Raw genomic sequence first — 25,910 nt, forward strand, 5'->3', positions numbered from 1 at the left:
CACTGCAAAACTGAACCTTGCAACCAGATAGCCCACAGAGTGCAGGATGCCACTCATCCTAAGTTCTTTGGAGCTACAGCTTGAGCAGAGATGCAAACGGAGAGGGAGGTACATGCTCTTCCTGGTCAGTGACCACTCTAAGTTCACCCCTTTATGGAGGGAACTGATTTGAGACAGAGGTTCTGCTCATCACTCTGCACTAAATCTAGCAACTCTTTTATTACTGAGGGATTGAGACATACAAACTGCTTAATAAGGGAAAAGAAAAAAAAAACACAACAAACGGGGGGAGGAGAGAGACAAAAAAAGTACACAGAGACACTTCAGACAGAGCCAAGGACTGTAGCCAGAGCTCAGGCAGAAACAGCACATGGGAAGCAGCGAGAGCTGCTGACATCCCCAGGCTGTTGCAATCGCGGGCAATCATTTGCTTGGCACACTCCCTTGTCATCCCAGGATCCGGGAAGGCCGTGGCCATGAGGGCCTGGCAGCTGGTGTGCATGTGTGCTACCTGGAGCGTCAGAGCGTGCTGCAGTCATCGCCACAGCTAGCTTACAGGGTTCCTAGAAATCACGTTCCTGGAGCATGTTAAGCCCAGAGGAAAAATCTGTCCTGAGGGCCACAGGCAATTTAGAAGCAAGAACGACGCTCGCGGTGCAGAATGCAGCGTGCCCACTTCAACCCACATGCATTTAACCCACAAGCCCCACTTACATTTTGATCCATGGTCTCGGGGATGAACTCGCCCTCGCTGTTGATGCTGGTGTAGGAGCCCTGGCGAGCGATCTGCTGCTGCTCCTCAGGAACACTCCCTGGGGGTGGAGAGCTCCGGCCAGTGTGCAGAGAGCCTAGGAGATGGGGAAGTCATTGATCAACAAGACAAGGACTCACTGCATTGAAGTCCTGCCAGAGACCGTGGTCACAGACTGAGCTGTAGATGTCCCCGTTCACAGCAGAGGAGCTGAAGGTCTCTTTGAACTCAAACAACTGTGTTATTCTATGATCTTCCAGAGATGCTGCTGAGTTTGAACTTTTTGGAAGAGAATGGAAGAACTAGAGAGCCAATACTGTTCATGAGCACCTACAAAGCTTTTGTATCCGGGACAGTTGCTTTCTGCAAAGCCACACAACACCCAGCAGACTTCAGCTTTCAGCCTACCCTGGCTCCTAAGAGCTGTGCCCTGTGTCTGGATACTTTGTCAATACCAGAAAGTAAAAAAGCTCCTAGAGCTTTGTTGTTGTGCAGTCAAGCCAAACCCCAATCCCACCTCTCATCTTTGACCTCATGACGTTTCCTCCCTGGAAATGCTGTCTCATTTAGCAAAGTGGGAAACAAGCCTGGCTGCTCATCTTGAGAGAACTCTGTGTAACATCACTCAAACATTTCATATAGATGGAAAACAATCTGCACCCAAATATCCATCTTCTCTCCCTAAGAGTAAGGAAAAACAACACTCAAAGAGCCAAAGGGAGAGGAAAACTCATGGGGTTGGCCCTCCTGCCGCACGGGTTACCTCCCCTGCCTGTAGCCCTGGAGGCTCCAAATCCACCCAAACCAATTCCTTCAGCCTTTGCAGGACGTAGGAAGCGCTGCCCTTGCTTAACCCAGATGCACAGGCTTGGCTTTGCTGGTCTTTCTGCAGTCCCCTCTCAATCTGCAATCACTTCAGTGTGAGGAATTGCTGACGGAGATCTGCACTGCTCTGTGCTGGAGCTTTAACTGGTCTGCTCTGTGCAATAGGAGCTTTCACACAAAACCTAGTTTTTCAACAGGCTTCTAAAAAGCATGTGTCCTGCCCCACAGTTCTTACCCCCCTCTGCAGCACTCCTGCAAACTTTTTGGTTTATCACTACCATTTGGTAATGAGGTGTCCATGCTGAGCTCCATACTGCAAGGGAAAGGTATGGGAAAGGGGTCTATTCTGTAATGACAAGTCAGTGCAACACTTCCACCTCTGCTGCTGCTCTTCTGCAGCACAGTTACTGTGCCAGATTGATCTCTGGCATAAATCCATCACCATGATCAACACCACAGACCTCTCACTTAAGCCAATGCGCATCAGGAGCTGCTAACATCAACAGCATTACTCCAATATAAAAGACCATTCAATCAGGCTTGCTGGATTTACACCAAACACAGAGATATCTGTCCTACAGTACATCTCCCTCCAGGCTCCTTGCTCAAGTTTTAAAAATAAAGGCCTTTGAGATGCTTTTTTTCTCCTTCCTATTTTCTCCTTTGCAGATTTCCTGCAGGATAAGAGCACAGTGAATCAAAGTCCAACTGAAGTAAGGCCAAGATCAAGGAGGGAGAATCTCCTGAGCGCTGCAATGCACATAATGAGCTGGCTTTCCACCAGCCCAAAAAAACAAAACCAGTTGGGAAGCATGGCATCCTCCCCTTGAAGATAAATAAACAAATGCTTAACCATTAAGAGTTTGCATACACTGGAGAAATCACTGTGTTATCATCTCATTTGTGCTGCATAAAGACATCGGGGGGCTCTTGCTCCAAAAAGCCTCTCACAGGTCTGACATGGTGTTACTGCTGTGCCTTAGCTCTGCTGAGCAGCTCTACTCCTGCTGCTCCCAAGGTTGGGTCTGCTCGTGCATCCCTCCCTGCCACAACCCACCCACAGCCCAGGTCTTTGAGTCAGGGTCAACAAGGAGCTGAATACACTGTGTGTGACTTTGGACCCGGAGAGCTGAGTGACATTTATCACAAGAGTAAAGACTTGGCATGATCTCACATTAAGCTTTTGCCTGGAGTAACTGCTCCCAGTCATCAGGTCAGTTATGTTTGACCTTCCAGTGTCACATTTCCTGCTAAAACTGCAGAGGGGACAGGACAGTAACCACTTCTCAGCAGGCAAGGAAGTTAGGCAAAATGCTCAGGCATTTGCATGCCTGGAAACTGCTGGATTGAAGCAGATCCCTTTCAGCCAAGCAGCTCAGGAAGAAAAGCTGCTCAAAGTATTTTCTGCAGTTTCACACCTCCAGTAGCACTGGTTGCTGAGCACTGGGTGCTGCTGCTGCACATCTCTGTGCATGCCTACCTGCCCAAGAGGAATGGGAGCACAGCCTCAGAGCCAAGAGCTGATTTCTCCTTTCAAAGCACATGGCAGCCCTGTCTGACCCCACTAATGACACCTCAGGCATTCTCAGCAGTGCCAGTGGGGTCAGAAACAGAAAGCAGTGGCTGGGGAGAGAAGACAACTCTGATCTTTAATGTGCAGGCTTAATTCATAGTAATTCAACACAATGCATACTGGATGCATTAGATATTGCTGCTTTATCCACCTAGAGACAGAGAAAGGAATGGTCAGCCAAGCTCAGATGAGCCCAACACATCACAAATGGTCTTTGCCTTGAACTGATGCTCACAAAACATCAGTGGCATCAGGCAGAGAGAAAAGACCTCCTAGACTGTCCTCCTGGAGCCTATAGGATTACATGGCAGCTCCAGAGCCAGCAGGGAAGGGGTAAGCTCTGAGGCATTACTTGTAAGCCAGATGCTGGCCAGATCTTAGCAGCTCTATTCAGAATTCCTGAACTCAGAGAAACTCTGCAGATTGGCAGCAGCTGAGCATCTGACCTCAGTTACCCTTTGTAGCAAGGTGCTTTGCAGTGGGATTCCTGCTCCATGTTTCACACACTAATGTAAAGCCCTGTATTTGAGGTTAGAGCACAGCATGTCCCAGGCAGGGAGAACCAGGCCAGCATGGAGCCTTACAGTCACTGCTGGCATCTACTGTTTTTTTTTTTTTCATGTTCCTTTCTGTTATTTTTATTTAAGAAGTGCCTTTCATGCTGTATGTGCAGAGTTCTTGGTGCTGCACGTACAAGCAGCTCCCCTGTGCCAGGCTTGGCTTCCTTCAGCCACCTTGTTCCCTGGCCTCACCCCTTCCCTGCCCTGGCAGATCCTTCCCAAAACTTCATCCATCACTGACCAGCATCAAGCAGTAGTCCTGATGGAGAAGAGAAGCCCCATAAAAGCAAGGGCCGGGCAGGGCTTGTTGACAGCTGCCTGTGCTCACAGCTGCAGTCACAGAGAGCCCAGCCCTGAATGATGTTGCCACAGAGCCAAATGAAGGACGTGACACCAAGATGTGTTGTTCTTCCAAGCCGTGGTGGGAACATGGGGCTCAGGACACAGTGGCACAATAAGCAGATAGAAACCTGCAGGAAATTCCTCACCAACAAGCTGTGGCTGGCATGGGGAGGTGTGAGCACATCGATCAAATCTCCCTCCACTTCTTTTTAGTGGGATGCTTCCAAGTCTTCCTCTTCTCCATGCTGACCCTTTGAGGATGAATTCCTACATCTCAGCTTAAGGCAAACTTTAGGGTACATGTAACAAATTATAGGGAACGTTTTTCTAACTCACGTCAGGTAACTGACATGCTGCCCACAGGCGCAGCCTCCTCCTCCTCTCAAAACAGGGAGGAGGTTCAACCACCATGATTTCCACCCATGCTAACCCAGCTGGTACCTGGGCACAGCTGGGAGGGCAGTTCAGGGCTGGTCAAGGACATCAGTTGCCAGCCACTGCTCATGCCCTGGCCCCATGAGTTTAATGGCACAGGTACTGCCACCATGCTCATGTTTTTCAGTCACCCATCCAGCCCGTACACCACCAAAGCCTACTTCCCCTACGATGCCCTTGTGCTGTTTTCTGCACTGCATTCCTTGCTGAGCATGACCCAAGCCATTCTATGATTCCGTGTTCCCTGCCATCAAATGCCCCAAAACGAAGAGAAAAAGGATGCCTTGCTCTACATCATCTCTTCCCAGAGGTCATGGTTTGCCAGCATGGGAATAAAGAATCAAGCCTTTGGCAAATGTTTCCAATCAAGTGTTGATTCCAGAATGGAGCTCATGAATAATTGGTGGATAATGTTGTGAAAGCTGCCCTCAGATATCCAAAAATTCAGAACCCCAGTAGATTTTAAACCAAGTTTTCTGGCACTCAGCTGAACATTTTCAGATGCTGGTCACCATGAGACTGGAACATTTTCCTCTTCCAATAAAAAAAAAACTGTGTGCGTTGGGGGCGTTTCACTGAAAATGTTGATGAAAAAAATAATATTGACTTTGCATAAGGTTTTTTAGGGACAGGGAACGAAGATATTTTCTGTCCAGCTGAAGCAAAAATAGCCAAATATCTTCCACAGAACATCTACCCCCTTCTCATGTGCTCGTGCCAACGACATGCAGTTTTATGAGTTTTCACTGCTGCTATCATGGCAGAGGCAGCAGAAAACCACGAGCCATCTCAGAAACAGGAGAACGTGACCCTGAACCACCTTTTTCTACAACATCACTTTAAATCTCTTTTTAAACGCCGTCTTAAGAGAGAAGCTGAAATGAGTTAAGATCTTCTCTTGATAGCAGCTGTGTTGATGACAGCAGAAGCAAACACAAGGACATAGCTTGCAACTGCAAGAGAAGAAGTTAATCCTACAGGAGCCTCGGTCTTTTAGGATGCCTTTTCACTACCCACAAAGCTCAGTGAAATCCCCTGTCCATGCTCACAATGTAGGCTCATCTCTGCCTGTCTAAAGCCAGATCTTCAGCTTTACGCTCCACCTGAACAGCCACCCTCCCCCCTTTCAGCTCACTGAAGTTTCTGCCCAACTACTGGATAACCCATCTCTGATTCAAGTGGTCAAAAATGGAATCTGCAGGACTGCAAACAGCTCCTACAATGGGCTGCAGTAGCCTCATAGAGCCTGCATAGCTCCAGAGAGGTCTGGTGTGCTCCTACCATGCAGAGGGCTCGGTGCAAACCCTGCTCAAACTGACAGCAAGACATACAGTAAGAAGTAAACGGTAGGAAAAGACCAAAGCCTGCTGTATAAACCAGTGAGCCCACGCTATAGATTCAATGATTCTATGATCCTAAGAATCAATCTTCTCACTAGCACAGCAATAAGCAGAATCAATTCTGCCCATTACGCCTGGTTCACACATCAGTGACAGCTCAACATTAACAGCCAAACAAGGGCCAAAAAAGAAAGAGCACCAGAGATGTTTTGCCCAAGCAGTTTCTGCGGAGTGTCTCTGCTTGCTATATAATTGTGCCTGCATTTCATTCAGAAGATTCTGGGCAAACTCTCAAGAGCCACGAAGGGTAGAAAACAGTACAACAGAAAGAGACATCCTTGGCACATCCCAACAACAGGACCAAGGAGAACACTGGGACAGGTAGCAGCCACATCTGGCTTCAGTAGGTTGTAATGTGGAGAATGATACCCAAGAGGCTGCTTTTACCAATGCTGCATGAAGCATTGTTCTCTGTAAAATCCTATACAGTTTTCCAAACAAGGGCCAACAGGTACCTGCTCCCAGTGCCTCAAATGGAAAGGGATGTTTCTCTTCATTTGAAATGCTGCCAGTGCAAAACACTGCACGCCCTCCTGAGAAACCATAAAAGCAGCAACCACAGACTTCACCACCCAGAACAGACCACAGGCACTGAGATCCACGTTTGGTCCTCAGGACGTAGCAAACCCAAGCCCAGTGTGCTACATTATTGTGCTAAGCAGTAAAAGGAGAGGGATACAGAGAAAATGTACGGCAGATGGTTAAGGGAATAAGGACGCCAAGGTTTGGAATAGCCTTGTCTTTCTATAGACCCTCACTCTTCACTTTGAGGAAGATCATTTCACTGTAGGTTTTTACCATTAAATGAGAGGTTTTCCCCTCACATTACACCTTAGATCCTCTCAGCTTTCATGCGTGACACGATTCTAATCACTACAACCTGTGCAGTTCATGGTTTCCTCCTCAAGCCAAGTTGTGACTGCACTAAGATACTGGTGGGTGACATCAGGATGGACACCAGACCATAATATGTCCATGACTGTGACAGGAAAGGGGATGGTGGCCCCACCTGTAACAGCACATACACCCCACAGAGCACTGCGTTTCACTTACCTGTAGAATACTTTCGTGTCCTCTCAGAGTCCTTGTACAGGGATCCCATGATATCTCCCATGGATCTGGAGATCCTCATTTCATGCTGCTTGCTGTTGTTTGGCTGGAGGAGCTGTGAATCACACAAAAGGAACCATCAGACCTTGCCAGAAGTCAGGCCCCTCGTGGACACACCGTGTGAAATCCTGCACTGGGATCCCCATGACCACACTTTCCAAGAGCCATTAAAAAGCAGACATGCATTTAACTTGGAATGATCCAAAAATCATTCACAAACAAATTACATCCGTTAGCATAATGGTCTAAAACAATAAAACCAAGTCCAAGTTAATTATGATGCAGACATACAACATAAAAGACAGTTCTGGTACTGCATTATTTCAGGATCAATACAGAGGCTGATCCTTGTCCTCAAAGTTTGCAAGCACGAATGAAAGCCTCTCCTCCATGCTCCCTATATTTCAGTGGCAGCCTAAGCACTGCAGAAGTGACTCTGTAACAGAGCAGAGTGGACAGTGAGGCTTTTCTAGGGAGTACAGAAAAGAGGGAGAGCCAAGGATTGTGTATCCAGCTGGTAACTTCAATACAGCTTGAGTTACATTGGTAAGACTTGGTAGTGGCAGAGCCTTACTAACATAATGTGATATGCACTGTGATTTTGTGATTGTTTTATTTATGACCTCAAAACTGCATTTCTTTACATGCAGAAGAATATTTACATGCTTCAGGAGAAGCTGGACCAACCTCAAAGCTGTACACAAATCTACCTGGACTGCCCTGCTCTTAGTAGCTGTCTTGCAATGCTCCAATTTTCCTGCAGCCGATAGGAACAACAGGACATAGGAAACCTCAAGCAATGGCTCAGTTTTGCCCTGACACTCTGGTCCCTGCACCTTCTGAGAGCCTCCCAGAAGAGCAGAGAAGACACAGGAACTGCAAGCAGCAGCAGCGTGAAGACAAGCACTATGAGTTTCAAGACACTCAGCCTCTCCGGTACTTCTAGGAAATATAAGGAAGAAAGAGTTGCAACATCTGCAAATCCCTTGTTTTACAGCCTGTGCTTGGGGCAGAACGACATGTGCTTTGGCACGGAGCTCCGTGCAGGCGAGGTCAAGCTAACAGGCTTAACTGCAAAACCACTGAGCTCAAGAGAATAAAAAATAAAATAAATAAAAATAAATAAAAAGGGACAGTCCTGCACGACACTGAAGGATTCTCTAGATTGTCCTCCCTAGCCTTTAGTACTGCAGCATCACACAAAGGGAACGGTCCCCATGCTGTCACCCAGCTTGGCAATGGTGAGCATATACAAGGAGGGGATGCAGAGGGATGGTGCAGCATCCTTATGTGGAAAGCACAGGAGGTGACCCAGGGGTTAACCTTGTTTGAGGATGGTCAGGACAGTATTTAACCCATCACAGGTTGCAGGAGGAGCAGGAAGGGCTGAGTACTGCGTCAGGCTGCTGCTGTGGGAGGATTTCAGAGCAGCTGAGCCAGAGCAGGGCAGACCCCCTGATCCTCCTGAACCATCAGGAGGCTCATTTCCACTCTCCAGCTCAACAACAAGGCAGCTAAGTCTGGACACAAAAGAGCAGAGAAGGTGAACAGCTCACATTCGCTTTCTTTGGAGCGCTCACAAGGATCCGCAGGCTCTTCAGGGAAGGACTCAGCTCCAACTGTTCCATCGCTTTGTCCAAGTCTTCCTGGGATTTCAGTGGGATCAGGAGCTGGAAGGGATTGAACAAACACCGGAGCACAGCAGTGTCACACAACTGGCTAAACAAAGGAAGGCAGATCCTCACGGTGAGCAGCTTGGGAATCGGGGGGCGAGGGAGGAACCTGAGAAAGCGGATGGAAAACAAGGGCCCCCACACCCCCAGCTTGCTGAGCTCTGCTTGTTCTTCCAAGTTCTCATCTATTATGGAACGGACGCAAAAAATCACAACAAAAAACATCTGCGAAGAGAAAGGTTAAAGGTCACATCACAAATTCAGCTAGTGGTCAGGGGAATGGGCTGAGCTGAATCCTTAGGCTTGCTGCCTGCTATTCCGGGGCTGCTCTGACCTGGAATTTGAGGCAAGGCCTGCAGCTACCCCACGCCAGATCAGCCCCGTGTGTTCCAGGCTTTGAAGAGCCTGGGTTTCCTCCCTGGAAGACAGCCGTGCAATGGTGCTCCAGGAAAGCAGTGAGCTGTAATCATTGCATCTCTTGTGGGAGATCCCAGCAGCCTCCCTCCTACCGCAGACTGTGAAATCAGATCATTCCCAAATCAGAGCCTCAGCTCCTCCAGTACAAAAGGTGAGTGTTGCCTTCACTGCAAGAGCCACATGGACACCCAGCAGGGCAATTTCTTGACAAAGTAAGCAGAGTAGAGAGCCAGACAGTGCCCTGTCTATACAGCAGCCAAAAGTCCTGCTGTTTGCTTGGTATGGGGCAGGCTACCACCCTCTCACCTCCAGAGGTCACACGGCCCCTTGACATTGCTGTGTGGTGTACCATGTCCTGCAGATGGACTGCAAAGCGTCCAGCACCCACCACAGCTGCACTTCAGAGGGGGTTTTGCAGCCTTCTGCTGCCTTGGGCTGAGATGAAAAACACAACTATTTGCCCTCCTTTCTGGGGCACTCTGCCTAAGATCGTAAAAACCAAGCCTCAACCTCTGTAGGTTGCCTAGGGCACTGGCACCATCTCCAGCCAGCAGAGCATGGGATACTCTTGCCTGTGCCAATGTACACAGCAGTTCTGCCTACCAAAGGGACCGAGCGGCCACAGATCCCAGTAAAGCCTCACTGGCCTGACTGGGAGCTATAGCCCCCCACTTCAAAAAGCTCTCTGGGTGATAAGAGTTCACACCACAAACACTCCTTGGATCAACTGCCCAAGAGAAAGGCACTCAAAAGCTGCCTGTGTCTCCCTTTTTGATCTCAGGGTGTCACCAGGGGTTTGGCTGTCAGCCTGTAGGTAAATACACCTCAGACTGTGTGCACTGGGGCTGTGGGGATGACCAGGTCAAGGGAAGGCCCTGGCCAAAGGAGACAAGGTTTCATCTCAGGAAACTGCTACAGTTACCTTCTCCACCCAGGGACCACAACCTGAGCCTGCCAAACTTCATTTTTGGTGTGTGTTGTGTGTGAACACCTCATGATTTAGATCAGATTTCTCCTGTGTGAAATGAACATCCTCTTTCATCTCCATGTTACAGTTAAGGAACAGGACCATATACAAGCCCCCTGCTTTTGATGCTGAACATTAGGCTTCAGGTTGTCCTTCCACCAACAGAGCCAAGCTGCAGCAGCTGTGGACCGGAGTGGTTCCTGAGCTTAGGCACTCATCCTCAAGATGGCAAAATCCAGATCTGGAAAGGGGCTGTGGCAATGCAATAACTTAGTTTTATGTAACCTGTCAGTGCAGTTTTTGGTCCCAAATCAAATGTTCAGGAACCCTACAGCATGCACGAAAGAGTCAGATAGGCAGAAATTTGATTCAGAGTAGAAGAAGAAGCTGTCAGTTCCAAGGTAATGGCAGCAATGATCATTGCTGAGGAGAGACAAGACCAGTTTCCAAGAGATATTTAAGCAACAAACATCAGGCTGAGCCAGGAGTGCTGTTCTGGTGTAAGGTATGCAAACGTGGTTGACACATTTCTACAAAAAGTCAGAGGAGACCTTAAAGCAAAGCTCTGAGAACATTCATCCAGGGAGATGGATGATCAGGCTATGCAGCTTTTGTCTGTAAAAACTATTACGTTATTTGTCAGGAAAGGACTCTAAGAGGAACTCTTGAAAATGCTTTGGATGTAGAATGAGACTTGAGGCCTCAATCAAACCAGATGGGGCAAAGTTCAGGAAGAGAAGATGATCCTTATTTGTTGAGCAAGCAACTAGCCAACTGGGGGGCTAACAGAGAGCAAGTCTTTGTGTGGGCTGGAACGAATAAACCAGCCTGGAAACACATTGCCAGATTGGGATGTGAATGAAAGGAATTGCCCACCCACACTGGCACCTGTTGTCCGGGGAGGCAGTGGATGCCCCAACCTTGGAGACACCCCAGGTCAGGCCAGACAGGGCTCTGAGCACCTGAAGCACATTGCAGGGAGGTTGGACTAAATGGCCTTTAGGGGTCCCTTCCAACTCAAATTGAATCTATGATAGATATCAACCATTCAGCGCTTTCAGAAGGTCCACTGGATAAATGGTTAGACCATGGTAGGACTTGGAGATCCTTACGAATCACTTATGGTCACAGCAGACCATAGGCAGAAATGGTACTGAATGTGCCTCCAAATTCCACACAGATGTCCTGAGACAGCCTGTTTCCTTATGCAGCAGAACCTAAAGGATATTCTCTCAGTATTCTGCTTAATCCTCTTGAAGCTCACAAGGGTCCCATAGATGAATCAAGCAGAAAAGCTTCTCTACTTGCCCAAACAGAAATGAAAATGTTGGAGACCTGCTCCCCCTCATTTTATCCACAAGCAGAATTCAGCTCTGAACTGTAAGTATAGTCCCAATTCTCACCCATCCCTTTAATGAGCTGCTCACAAGAGTTCAGAACTGCAATCCCTCAGCTGCTGCTCTGAACAAAATGTTCTGCAGGTCACTCCATCTCACTCCAGTATCACAACATTAACACATTTGCATGCCTGCTTGAGAGAAGCCAAAAGTATCAGGCAGAAAGTGCCCTCCTGGAACAGGGACTGGGGCCAGTATTTAGCTTGGCTTTACCTATTGCCCATATCTGGCAAGTAGATTTTGCTCCATTTGGCTTCCAGATTGTGGCACATATGGATAACAGGAGCAGATACCTACCAGGCATGAAACTAAATACAGATCCACACAGAACCATGGAAGCAAGAACCAGAGCAAACCTAACTGGGTTTATTCTGCCTATAGAATGAGCAGCCACAGACAGCAAAATTCACCTACACAAAATTCCTAATGCAGCTTTTAGAGTTTTTTCTTGCTTATAAACAGTTGGTTCCACTGGAACCCAATGTTACAGTATAGGGCTTGGTGGTCAATCCCTTGCAGTCTAAGAAAGTGAGTTCAAAGGGTGAATTTTCACCAACTGCAGCTGCATTGCGAGAACTCACTGCTAAGACACTGCAGAGAGCCAAAGAATAGTAGGAAATGGGGCTGGGGAAAAATCTGAGAGGTCAATTAGTTCATCTTCCTGCCCAGTGCCAGACCAACTGGCATCAACAATTCTTGACAAATGTTTGTTAAATACACTTTAAAACAATCCTCCTTCCCCATAACAGAGCTTCTACCATTTCCCTAGGCTTTAACTCTCCTTAACCTCCTGAAATGATGATGTGAAATTGCCTCTGCCTCAGAAGTGACACGCAAAGGGAGGTCAGGGGGAAACTGGTGGCTCACCAAGGTTCAGTGCCCAAGGCCACTTCCCAAGCTGGTGATGGACGTGGGGAAGATGACTTAGTTACACTTGGAGCAACTGGACAGCAGTGCACGCAGATGAAATTCAGACAGAATTTGCTGTAGAAGACGCTCCTTCAAGCTACAACACAGCCAGCTTTCTGTAAGTCACTGCACCATGCTGCCCACAGGCAAGACTTTGCTGGCCTGCCCATCAGAAAGACAAGCCCAGCCTAGCGCTAACATGCAGACATGCCCCGTGCAGTACACCCACAGCCAGGCCCTGCTCTTATCTCTGCCAGCCCAAACTCGTTGATTCCGTGGTCCCACCAGGATGTGATTCATGTGTGCCCCTGCTCCACCCTTCTGGCATGCTCATCTCACCAATCTTGGCTTCCCTAGGACACTGACTGCCACTTACTGGGCTTCCGAAGGGGAGTGCTGCCTTCAGTGTAATTACACTCTGCAAGGTTCTGTGGCAGGAGAAACATTAAATGGCAATGAAGAGTTGCTGAGAAAAGAGTGAAATGTCACTGAAATATGTCTGTGATCGAGCTACCTCACAGACTTGCAGTCATGCAATTAAAATCATGGCCCAGAGCATGCTGCGAGCCAGATCCTGGGGGGCACCATGTGGACATACAGCTCATCTCCCCAAAGGTCATTTTTGTCTGTTGGTAGTTTGTACAACAACCCTAAATTGCTACTGCTCCCAAAGGTGTAGGTCCTCAAAAAGAGGAATTGTTATGTATATAAAACAACAACACTAAAGGTCTTCCTCATCCCTATGAAGGAGTACCCCAAGCTCATGGTCCTGTTATGTGCTCACCACAAACCCAAGAATAGTCTCTGACGTGGAATAAAATGCATTATTTAAGCTTCTATTTGCTATTGTTGGAAAAAAATTCCTCTTCCAATGGAAAGAAACCTGGAATGAAGTGAGTCATTCCTGAAGAATTCAATGGCAGGCTTTTCCCAGGAGGGCTGGCAGAGAATGCCCAAGATTAGAAACCAGACTACATTCAAAGCTAAAGCCCAAAGGACGCTGTGGTATCGTGAGGTATCTATTAATACAGAATAGGAACTTTCACTGGCTCTAATCTCCCAGAAAAAGAAAAGAAAAAAAAAAAAAAAGGAAAAAGAAAAGGAAAGAAAAAGCTCTCTTCACAGCCTCCCTTGTATTTCAATGAAAGGTTCTTATGCATTTGCAATTAATTCTTCAAGAAGTGAGCTATCGAGACAGATCCAGAAGGAATGGTGCCTATCTGTCATATGAATCATAGAATGGCTCAGGTTGGAAGGAACCTCAAGGATCAGGAATCTCCAACCCCCTGCCACACGCAGGGCCACCAACCTCCACATTTAATACCAGCCCAGGCTGCCCAGGGCCCCATCCAACCTGGCCCTGAACACCTCCAGGGATGGATGGGGCATCCACAGCCTCTCTGGGCAGCTGTTCCAGCTCCTCACCACTCCCTCTGTAAAGAACTTCCCCCTGACATCCAACCTACACCTTCTCTCCTTCAACTTAAAGCAGTTTTAAAGTTTTAAAGCAGATTGCAGAAGGAAGGTTTCTTGGCCACTAGTATGCAGTGACAGAACCTGCTAGAGAAACCAGCAGTGATTTCACCGCTGACCTAACCACAGAAACAAACTGCAGATAGTTCTGCCTTTTCTAGGTGAAATAAAATCAGTGCTGGATGAAAGTATGCTGGTTTAGTAGTGCTGTCCCTCACACTCCAAACTTCAGCATGCTCCTTAAACTGCTCCCAGGATGAGGAGGCTTCACATCCAACCCAAACACATGGTCTAGAATCGCTCTGTGTGGCTCTCATGAAAGTCATCTGGTCTCAGCTGCTCTCTTCTCTGCCCCATGTGTGCTCTCACCAGCCAGAAGTGCTCTGAAAGTTGGTCTCACTGCCCAAACTGTTCGTGGAGAAACATCTCCAGCTGTGCAGCTGAATTGACAATGTCTCCATCATCTCAGTTATTTTGTTCCTCCCTGTTCTGAGGTTGGTTTTGGTTTTTTTTCTGGAGGAAAGGACAACGTATGTAGGTCATCATTTAATAAGCCTTGACTGAAATCATTTTAAGAAAGCAAAAGCCTGGTTTGGAGTCAGAGAATACAACTGAGCTACGTCTGGGCAACAGCTCCTGTTTGCCTAGTAGTTGGAAGCCACAAAGTAAGATTACTTTTCATCACGTACTTGTGAAACACTAAATCATGGCCTTAAGAAGAAATTACTGTTCAGCTCTGCCAGGTACCCTAAAATGCTCCTGTAACCATAAAGGGAAGAGTACCTCATTGCTCGTGCAGACTAAGTCCATCGTCTGTCCAAAAGCATCCGTGACTTTCTGCACCACTTCTTTGAATTTGACTGGTCTTGGAAACTGGATGATCCTGCATTTGCAGATAAACAGAACAGTAGTTTCAGTTTAGTAAAACCACAGTGGGATTCAGCACTGCACAGACAATTCAGAAATAAGGACTAGTACTCTTCTACCATGAAGCACAGAACTTGCTCCTTGCTTTTACATTCACACAAATGCTGTTCATCTGTTATGCCGAAGAACTCTATCAAAAATTCTAGTGCAACTCCTCTGTTTCTCCCCCTGTTGTGTTTGCATGTTGAAAAGAAGAAAGCCCAGCAGCTTTTCACTGAAGAATCCCCTGGGTCATGCACTAGTGGGTGATTTATCACCTTCACTTTCAGCAAGTGATCCTGAAGAGGGAACGGGAATGGAAAAGACAGCGATGCAATTTGGCATCCTGTGAATCTGCCTCTCCTGTACCATCACAGGTACATATCAGCAGGTATAGTTTAGCCCTACACTAACACTATTTATTTTATTTCAAATACAACCTTGACCATCAGCCTATGAGTTCCCAGCTCTGTATCCTGCCCTGCCACGGTCACTAAGCATCAAGCAGAGGTGATTCCATGAAAATGTCAAGCAGGGAAGGGTGTGCAAGCTTTAACTCCCAGCTCTATTTTTATGGGACCCATGCCCAAAATCTGGTTATCGTAAGTAAGTGTCACAGGCTGCTACTAAAAGGACACAATTCTGTAGGCTTGCAGCTCAGCTCTGGTTCAGTAGGGCTCAAGAACTGAAAAGAGAAAAGGATCCAACCATGCACCCTGTGTCCTTGGTAAGGGGCATTTAATGACTTCCAGCTTGGAACTTTCAGTGCATGCAAACCCCAGAGGTCCTTCTGGTGAGCAGGGTGACGAGGCAAGGCTCTTGCATATAAACTTGTAACTGATTTCAGGGCTTAATCCTGCTGTGAGCTCATCTGCAGCTGGCAGAAATCAGTAGGATGATGCTGGGTAAAAAGGGCAATTTGTCCCTGTACACAGATGGGGACAGGGCTGGGTACATACCTTTTCTCTCCTTCATATTCAAACTTGATCCTGACATTTCGCTGCTGAAAGAAAAAACAGGAAACAGTCAGGTCCCAGACACATCTAAAGCTCACAGTAATTCTCAGGGAAGTTCCCCTAACTCTGCTAGGTGCCTTGTGTATACAGGAAAACTCTATTGCTTTGCTAATAGGTGAACTTGCCCAAAAAGAAGGCCTTCTAAAAAGAAAATGACACTTTCTCATCTGTGTAACTTTAATAAACTACATTAATACAAGGGGGAAATTTCAAATGCTGTGAGCTCATTTGAGAATGAGGCACTATTATCCAAGGGATAAACAAGATAAATGTCTGATATCACAGTCTGTCCCACACTGGTGCTCCCTGAGGCTTTGTTTAGCCCAGTGCTTTCTGTTGAAAATCCAAAAGGCAAAGCTCAGGTGATATCTTACAGAACACATCAACACTTGGGACAAAGAAAATGAGAACAAAGTAAAAGCAAGCAACTTTTGATGGCAGTAGAGAGACAGCCTTGGCTTTTAAAACCCAGCAGCGCTGGGGCTGATGGCTGCTATTCTTATTTTGTTAGGTCATGCAAAATGCAAAGTGCATCAGGCATTGCTGCTTCCTACAAAGTGAGTGTGCACCCTGAACTGACCCACTGCTCACCCCTAGAGAAACCATCAGATTCATCCAAAGAAATTCCAAAGATCTGTGGGCAGACTGGGAACGCAACCATGCAGTCACTAGCAAAAGCCACTTCTCCCATCTTCTCCGTGTGTATGTAGCAGCTATTCTAAGACCACAAGGAGCTTTTTCTTTCCTTCAGCTTCTCAGACTGAGCCTGGGCCAAGCATACCTTAGGATCCTCTGGCTCGTGCCGTGACTTTCCAATGGCATCCAAAGCAGATAAAAAGCCCCTTTACATTCTAGACCACATTTAGTCACCTCAGTTACCCAGGTCTCTGCCCCACTAACCCACACGAGCCTCCTCAAACCGTAGCTTTCCTCCCATGGAGAAAAAAAGCACTCGCCATCTCCTTCAGAGGAGTGACCCCAAGGAGGACTGGGTCCCTCAGTGCCATGGATAATCCCTGTCTGGGTGGGTGACAGCCCTTCCTGAGCAAGGGCCTTATCTCTAACCCTGGATTTCCAGTGCATGAAGGCACACTTTCCATCTTCTCAGAGGGAAAGCAGAGCTGCAGTGAAACAGCTTTGTCTCTTATGAAGAAAATGAGCTGGCTGGGTGTTCTTAGGTTTATTTTTAAACAGCCACTGAAGTTCAGGAAGTCGAGCCTAGAGGCAACTCAGTCAATAAAGCTTAAAAACCCTGGCAGATGCAGGGTAGCCCATTGCATCACTTGAAACACATCCTTTAGAGCACTGCTTGTGGCCTTCGCTGCGTTCCCTGGCAGAGCTGGAAGAACCCATGTCACGAAATGGGACATTTCAGCAGTGCTGTATGCACTTACAGCACTTCAGCACTTGCAGCCAGCTCCCCAGACCCACAATATTTGGACAAACTCCAGGTTTGCCTCTACAACCACCGGGCCCAAACCATAAAAAATACCACAGCAGGTCTAAAAGAATCCAAAATTCAAAAGAAGAGAAGATCATAACAGACCACTGCTGAAGATCCAAGTCACTACAGACTCGGATCTTTGGCTGTAGAGACAGCAAAACATGGGTGGGATTCCAATTTTGATTATCTCTTAGGAAGAGGGAAAGAAAAAGAGATAGGCTTTTCTATGCCATTTTTTATTTAATAATAAAACATTCATATATTTTATCTGAAGGACTTGGCTAATTCAGCTCTCCTGGATGCTGGAAAGCAATCAGCCAGCATGGATTCACAGCACGCAGTTCTGCAGAGTCCTTCTCTAAACGAAGAGAGAAATCAGGGCGAGGAACTTTCGAGGTTTCTCCTTACAAAAGAGCAGGATGTGCAAGGGGAAAAGCTCACGCAGCTCCAGCCTCGCTGCAGGAAACCCTTGCAAACACAGGTTTCACTTTCAGCACAGACCTGAAAGCTGCGCCGAACATCGAGGTAGTGCACACTGTGTGCTTATGCTGAGCAAAACAAATTTTGCAGACAAATAAGTTTTTTAAAAACAGCTTGTGGCTGGAAAATATCATAACACTTGTTTAAAGCTCCAGAGAGAGAAGAAAAAGGGGGAAAATAAAGAGCCACGACCCTGCTGCATCCTATTCTTCTACATCAACAACAGGGCTGATGTGTCGTGGCTCAAAGCCAACAAAGTAAGCCAGCTGCCCCACGTTGCTCTGCTCTGGGTCTGAGCCCTGCAGCAAACACACAGGCTGCACCAAGGGAATGAAAACCACTGCATTTGTTAATGGGATTACAATTCTTTGGGCTAATATAAAAACCATTAACCTCTCACCTCCCTCCAAGAAACCCAGATCTTAGGCATGTAAATGTGGATAGGGGAGGGACAAAGACATTACACAGAGCATAAATTAATATATATGTGCATATATATATATTCTGAGAAGTTGGTTACAGTTTTATTTTGCAGTCTTTCCACGGCTTGCTCATGTTTCTGACTCATTGCTAAAGCTGAATTCATCACCACCACCACCAAGTACTTTTTTCCTTTAAAAAATAATAATAAAAAAAGAGGGCAGTGCCCAAAGAGCTACAGAGTCCCAAGAGGATGCAAAGCACTTCCTAAACACTGGAGCAGGCTGTGATTTTTCACACCCATGGAAATCTGGTTAGGAGCAACTCATTTTAGATCACGCAGGGAACGTGGAGCAGTGCCAAGTGCTGGGGCAAAACCGCATGCACATCAAATGGGGGATGAAGAGGAAGGCAGAAGTAGCATCTTTCCATAAGGATCTCAACACAACATACAAGTATTTTTGCAATTTCATAAGGAATTGGGACAACAGCAACTTGCACAACTCAAGCCACGTTGCTGGCCCAGCCTAGGCCTCTCTGCCACCCAGTGTCAAATGTGGTTAATGATGGCCTCCATCTACCTGAGATCAAGAGGCCATCAGTTGGAGCAGTGCAGGCAGAGATGTCTGAGAAGAACGTGTTATTGACAGTGCTAAAGGTAAGCTTGTAATGTAAGGCAGTGGCCCTCAACACCAAGCCACAACAGAAGGTGCCCGCTATGGCTTCAGGGAGAACTTGGAAAGCTCAGAGAGATAAAGGAGCACCAGGGGACACCACGGTGAAGCACAGCAGTGCCAGACTCAACATGTAAAGCTTTGCTCTCCTGTGGGTGCCATGTTTCCGTGCGACACGGCACAGGGGAGCACTCAAAAGGCACCTTGAGGCCCTGCTGTGACAAACAACACCAGGGATGACCCTGAGAGGAAATACCACAGCCATTCCTTTCGTTTCTGGAATAATTTCTTCCCCGACACCCTTGTGCTGGCATTTCCTCCAGCCCAGCTAACAAATGGCTGCTGGTCTTTCACTCTTTCTTGTCATCTGCATAGGAAAGGAAAGGCAAAGCCACTGCAGCGGCAGCAAACACATCACCATCTTCCCAGGCTTTCCAGAAAGTATTTTTTAGCTCTTTCCTTAAAACTTTCAATTTCACAAAGAGAAAAAGCTCATAGCCCCTGAGAAGCACTGAGACCCGTGGCGATGGGGGGCATCATGGCAGCAGGGGAAAGCCTCCTGTGCACGGCCCTCATGAAGGGGTCCAGTGGGAGACATGAGATGAGAGCGGCCGCAGAACCCTCCGGAAAACCGGAGTGAGCTGGACGGGATGAAATGAGATGTCGGAAAAATGGAAAAAGTGCTTCCAAACGAAGTGAATCATGATCCGCTGCAGAGATCCCCGAAGAGCTGACTGCTGTTTGTAATAAAAGCACACATAGCGCGGCAAAACACGCACTGAAGCCTAAAATGGAAATGGTTTTGGAGGAGCAGGCTGCGCTGAGCACCCTCAGCCCCTTCCCACCCAGACAGGAGACCACATAGGGAACATGAGTCCGAGCTGGGATGGCGTCTAATGCCATGCTGGTGGATGAGGGCATCCATCATGCAGGGCCATATGGCTGCCATTAGAAATGCTGTTCTGCTCTGACCCAACAATGAAACAAGAGAGTCATTCTAGTTTTGCTCTTTCCCGTGACACCTTGGGGCACCTACTTTGCCTCAGGGTCCCTTCTGGGTAAAATAGGGACAATAAAAAAAAAGACTCATTCCTGCATGCTGGAGGGTTAGAAGAGTGGTTATTTTCCACCTATTTCATTTTCTACTTTGCTGGCTTAGGAAACAATGAGAAAACCCCACAGAGCACTGTGGCATTCGAGCATCAGAGCCCCAGTTACTCTTCAGTAAAGCCACAAAATGGTGGGTTTTCTCCTCAACTTCTGGCTTTGGTCAAGAGAAATCAGCACCACAGGGCCAGGCCAAGGGGCCCTTCTCCACCTCCCCGACACGCATGTTGTTTGGATTAGTCCTGTGCTTAACCTCGCTTTTAGCAACGGGACGTTCGTTACAAGCCAGACATCTGGACCGTGTCCCTAAACCACAATAGGAGATGACTAATTCACGTCATTAGGAATTATCCACACAGAACCCCCACGCGCTTTGGGTTATTCAGAATAATCCAACAGAAGGAGTTCTGTCTGGGATTGTCCTCCTGGTGGGTGGGAGTGACGAGATACCCTGGTCCCCCTGGATCCTTACAAGCTCTTTTCATCTGAAGAAGAAAGCGCAGTAAGTGAGCAGCTCCGTGGCCAGTGGGAAGATAGATGATGTCTAGAGGGCTCACAGCTCTCAGTTACAGACATTTTTGCTAAACACAGCAGCAAAAAAAATCATAGAATCACAGAAATGGTTGGAAAAGATCTCTAAGATCATCCAGTCCAACCATCAACCCATTACCCCCATGCCCACCAACCACATCCCTCAATGCCACAGATCAAGGACTTCAGGACGTTCATCTCAAACCACCTACCTGGCGCACACAGCTTTTCCCCAGTTGGATTTCCACCGGCTGTTACCTTGTGGCATGCAAGTCAGTACCAAAACAGGCAAGGTGAAACCTCCCCCCCATCCCCAATCCTTGGGACTCTGCAGCTGTTGTCAGCCCCAGCCAAGCCTTTCTCTCTCCTCTTGGTCTCTTGCTTCTGCTCCCAAAGTGAGGAAAATCCTGCAGCTCTCCTCACAGTAACTCCCTTCTTCAAGGCAGTATTTACAGACCCTCACACTTCCTAGTGGTAAAACAGACGTGTTAAAGCCAAATTACTTTTTTAGGCTGCACGAAGACCTACAGAGAGCCCTAGAACACGAGCTGTGTTTTATTCTCATAATGAGCAAGCCGTGCCCTGCTCCCAGCTTGCCAAAGAAAAGAGAGTACCGAGTAATTTACTAAAAGAACAACTTTTAGGTCAGTCTGACATTTGCTGCACACAGGAAAACATTCTTCACAAATATTGGACTTTATTGCCATAAGAGAACTTGCAATCAAAATTAACATGGCAGAGGAATTGCTAGCTGTCATCAGCTGTGACAGAGGCTCATGCCAATACCTTGTCATTAGACTGAACACAGCACTGACAACCATCCTCATTCTGCTAGCAGCCAAGTGCTATTTATAGAGTTAAATGGATGTGCATATAAACAGACAGATGCAAAGTAAGTTAATATAATTGCTTCTTTCTCCTCCATGCTTTTGTTTGGGATCTCTAATTCTTTGTGGTTTCCCTTCTTATCCCACTCATCTATCTCATTAGTGACCATAACGCATATCCTTGTATTGCTGTTTCCTCCTTCCCCTTTCTCTGGTGATTGGAGAACAGAGGAGCCTGCCTGGAAGGACTCTTTCCAGCCATACCAAAGAAAACAATGGGAGTAAAGAAATGACAAAAAAAAATAATGGAGGAATAATAAAGCAGAGGATGAACTAAGAATAATGTCAAGGTGCTCCGTGTTCCCAGAAAGCAACTCCCTTTTAAAGACTGCGGCTCATATGCAGAAAGAAAAAGGCATCCATCACTCTCCCACAAGCCAAAAAGGCAGCGTAACATGGTGACCCACAGACCTGACCAGGTCTTGGGAGGCTCAAGCTCAGCCATCTCATCTGCTGCCAACTTCATGGGCAACCTATGCCACAAAACTCATCCACATCATGTACCAGGTATTACAGCTCTCATTTCTCCTGTTTTCTGCTATGTAGCATTAGACATTCAGAATCTCAGCCTTAGTCTGAAACTCGTTTGTAAGGAAAGCAAATTAAAAAAAAAAAAGAAAGATTTTCATGCCATTTGCCTAAGGAAAAGTTTGTTCTATAAAACAATCTGAAACAAAACCACCGATATCTTTGGAAAGAAATATTGCATAGCCCATAGCATCACAGACCAGGCTCTTGTGTGGCCCAGTCCTACTAGCAGCACTGTCTGGCATGCTCCAGATTTCAGATTTCATCTTCTGTCAAGAGAGCACTTCAGAACCCACCAGGAGCCGGGGATGAGGCAGCATTTTGGTTGCGTTTCTGTGCGGACCAAAAGACTGCAGCCAAGTCACAAAGGGACAGGATGGTTGGGCAACACATTCTTGTCTAAAATGTTTTTCAGCAGAAATTTGGAATGCTGACTGAAGGATTCCCATGCTGCAGTGAAGCATTTTTTCCGTAGCAAAATGCTGCCTTTTTTTTGTTTTTTAATCTAAGAACTGAACGTTCAAACCCAAGCATTACAATGTGAGCATACTGTTGCAGGGGCTCATGGGAGACACCTGCACTTCCAAGAGGAGAACTGAGCATCCAAGTGCCCCATGCCTCACACTCCCTCTCCAAGAAAGGACATCCTTCAGCCCAACCAGCCAACCTCATCACAGAAAAAATAACAGGAACACCAAGTACCAAATGAACAACAGCTCACAGGCATGACAACAGCATTTCTAAAGCAATGTTTCCCCTGCCCCCGCCACAATTTCTCTGCTTAGAAAGATAAAAAAGCATAAAAGAGACCCAAACAAGTTGATTAACGCTTCTGAGATTCAAACATGAACCAAATCCCCACTAATTCCACTTACTATGGCCACTCCCCTCCTCGCAGACTAGACTCCCATCATCCCGCAAGCGAGAATTCTTCCAGCTAGTCAGATTAAATGAAGCAACAACTCAACATGCTCCAACGCCCTTCATCCCGTGGGGCCTGTTGGTCTGAGTCCTCAGCCCCGGATGCACAAGTGAAATGGGATGCTGACTACTTGTGCCTCCTCCATCACAGAGCTCTGAGTAACTCTGAGTGCGTAGGTACAGCCGGTCCGCTCGTGGACAAAAAGAAAAACCAGAAAGGAAGGAAGGCTTCCCTAAGCATCAGTGTTGTAATTTGGAAGGACTGTTCCTAACACAGTAAAACAAAATGCAGGAGGCAGCTAACAATTCTAAAACTGATTGCAAAGCACAACATGACCCCACTGGCAATTTGTAAGTGAAGGTATGGAGAGGCTGGGCTGTGAATAAAAAGTTCAATTCTATAAAACTCCTGTGGTTAATGATTCAGCCAATGAAAACTATTCTTCTTCTTATTTTGACTCAATAGCTGGTTAGCTGCATCACTGCAGTGTCTAGAGCTAGTTTTCAAGAATGACAGCAGGAATTTTCTCCCGCTGTGAGGAAACAAAAATGTCATTTAAGACAAGTTTAAGAAGTTTTGCTGCCCCGAAAGCATCCTGAAATGGCTCGGGATGGTCCCCACCCACCAACTTGCAGAACATGCTACCCTTGGAGCCAGCCAGGGCTGTGCTGGATTGTGTCTGCTTCGCCTGCAGCTGCACAGAGCCAGTTCCGACTTTCTCCGGTCAGTTCTGCAAACATCTTGGATTTCTTTCAGCATGAGCTGAACACAACTCCAGTGATTCAACTTGGACAGCTGCTACCACCAGGGCACACTCTGAAACAGACACGCTACGTGCGCATGTGCTTTCGTCTGCACGTGTCGAGGAAGCCTGGAGGGAATCTATGATGTGGGAAGAGGACTTTTTGCCTCTCATCCCACGTTTGTTAGTAGCACAAATGCCATTAAAACACACATGACAATTTTAAATGACAATGCGGTTCCTTCCTTGCTAGGCAATCAGTAATTATGACATTGAGTGCAAGCTTATTCTAAGTCACAGCACTAGAAATAATATTCCAAGTAGATTTACTTGCATGCTTCTTCAGAAGCTTCCTGGTACTCCTAATTATTCCCCCCCCCCCTCCATTTTTTGTTTTCTCCCCTTGGTATTTTGACAACTGAATCTTTTCTTCACACATTTAGTTCGGTAACGTATTCATTCCATACGCAACTAAGCTATTAAATTCACTTTAGCTATTATATCAGTGTCAGCAAGTAACTCCTAATATTGCTCAAGGGACAACTTTTTTGCTCACCAAAGCAACTCTGAATGTTCAACACGGCCAAAACGTTTGGTTTTGGGAGCATAAAGATAAACAATAGTAATTAGTGTTTAAACACTTTATATAAGAATGACATTATTCCTCCCAAAAGAGCCTGGGTGTCTACGGCTCAAAGTTGGCAATCCATCTTTCAAATATCTGAAGTAGAATGTGCACACGATAAATATTATATTTCATCAACACTGTCAGTAGAAAACACTTGACTAATCCAAGCCTTAAAGCTGTAGAGCTTGTAGCAAGTTCAGCTAGATTCAGTGCTAAAAGAAAGAAGTGCCTCATGGTGGGATTTGAGCTATACAACAGTTTCAGGCTCTTTTATTACCTTTAGGAATTATTTGGGGTATCATTTTTAACCCCTGCTCCTCCATTGCCCCTCTGTGACACGGGGATCACTGCAGTTTCTTTGCAGCTCTTCAAGAAGAAGTTCTAAAGCTTGTATGTTGATAACATTTGCTCCTATGTTATGAGCCCACACAACACTTGTTGAGTGGGTCTTTAACACTCAACTAACATCTACTCTAACACTTAACATCTAACAGAAGTTGGACTACATGATATTTGTATGCCCTTTCCAACTTGGGATACTTTACAATTCCATGATTTAAACTCTGCTTTCACAGCCTGGTGAGCACCATTCCTACCTACCTCTTCAGCCTACTGGAGTTTGGCATTTCAAGCAATGCCTTACCTGTTTGCTGGAGTAGACACAGTTTTTATTCCTGTTGTTGTCCAGCAATCCCCCACATTTGCCCAATGCTGCCAAATCCTTCATAATAGAGTTCAGAGCTTCTTCTTCATCTGCAAAAGAAGGACAGACAACTGAAGCACAGAAGGTAACCTCACCCCTAGCAGTGCGAAGCAAAAAATACAGCATCACATATGTAATCATTCAACCCAAATGTGTTGAAAGTCATGATATCCAGCTTTGCCATTAAGAGAGGCATTGCAAGACTGCACACCACAATCCCTCCCAGCCCACTGTGTATATGAAAGTCTCTTCACCAGTAGAGACAAAGATCCTCTGAAGAGCCAAGTTTTCTGCCTATGCCCTTCAGAGGTCATTTAAGGTGGGGCCTATAGGCTAGATGCAGTGTTCAGAGGGCTGGATCAGTTTGTTAGGCTGAAGATGGTGCTCTGTGCAGCGAATCTTTCAGAACCCAAAAAGCTCTTGTAGCAAGTGATGGAGCATAACCCAGCTCTTCGTGCCCTCCTTCCCTCCTCTTCATTAAAGATGCTCAAGAGACACAACTGACTTTCAAAGCCAGAGCCAGTGAGCAACCACAGGACAAGACAAGAAACTCACCAGAACAAGCAACAAATTCAACCATCCAGGATAGAAGAAAGGCTGGAAGGACACGTGATATTTCAGATTTCTGCAGTAACCAGTGCAGTAACCAGTGTTCCAGTGTGAAGCACCAGAACAGGTTGCCCAAGAAGGCTGCAGATGCCCCATCCCTGCAGGCATTCAAAGCCAGGCTGGAAGTGGCTCTGGGCAGCCTGGTCTGCTGGTTGGTGACCCTGCACACAGCAGGGGGCTGAAACCAGATGAGCATTGTGGTCCTTTTCAACCCAGGCCATTCTATGATAACCAAAGAGGCTTGACAGACCCACTGGATATGAAACCAATCTCCTCCCTTTTCAACACTTCTCCTTTGGTGCACATGGACTCTGAAATCAGCTATCAAGCTCTGCATGCAAGGTACCCAGCATGGGCACAGGAAGATGTACCAGGAGCTAGGGCAGGGCACGTCTGCTAGGAGGCAGTGAGAACTTGGTCCAAAGGGGCAGCTATTAAAGAGTGAAGTTGTGACAAAAAGGGTTGAAGACTTGTCATGTGT

General features: G+C 46.8%; 1 protein-coding gene across 4 annotated transcripts in view; it reads right to left on the reverse strand.

Annotated features, from left to right (window-relative positions):
• LOC125695837 (mitogen-activated protein kinase kinase kinase 3-like) overlaps positions 1-25,910 on the reverse strand; it is a 68,633-nt gene that overhangs the window by 14,681 nt on the left and 28,042 nt on the right. For 3 of the 4 annotated variants that reach the window (XM_048950820.1, XM_048950821.1, XM_048950822.1), the window contains exons 3-8: positions 24,761-24,870; positions 15,698-15,741; positions 14,616-14,715; positions 8,553-8,666; positions 6,940-7,051; positions 715-848 (exon numbers count right to left, since the gene is read on the reverse strand). In XM_048950820.1, the coding sequence (XP_048806777.1) occupies positions 715-848; positions 6,940-7,051; positions 8,553-8,666; positions 14,616-14,715; positions 15,698-15,741; positions 24,761-24,870 (614 nt within the window). The remainder of the gene's footprint in view (positions 1-714; positions 849-6,939; positions 7,052-8,552; positions 8,667-14,615; positions 14,716-15,697; positions 15,742-24,760; positions 24,871-25,910) is intronic. The other variant, XM_048950823.1, reaches the window with a different exon arrangement.

This window comes from Lagopus muta, chromosome 7 (assembly GCF_023343835.1).
Source record: "Lagopus muta isolate bLagMut1 chromosome 7, bLagMut1 primary, whole genome shotgun sequence".
Lineage (NCBI taxonomy): Eukaryota > Metazoa > Chordata > Aves > Galliformes > Phasianidae > Lagopus > Lagopus muta.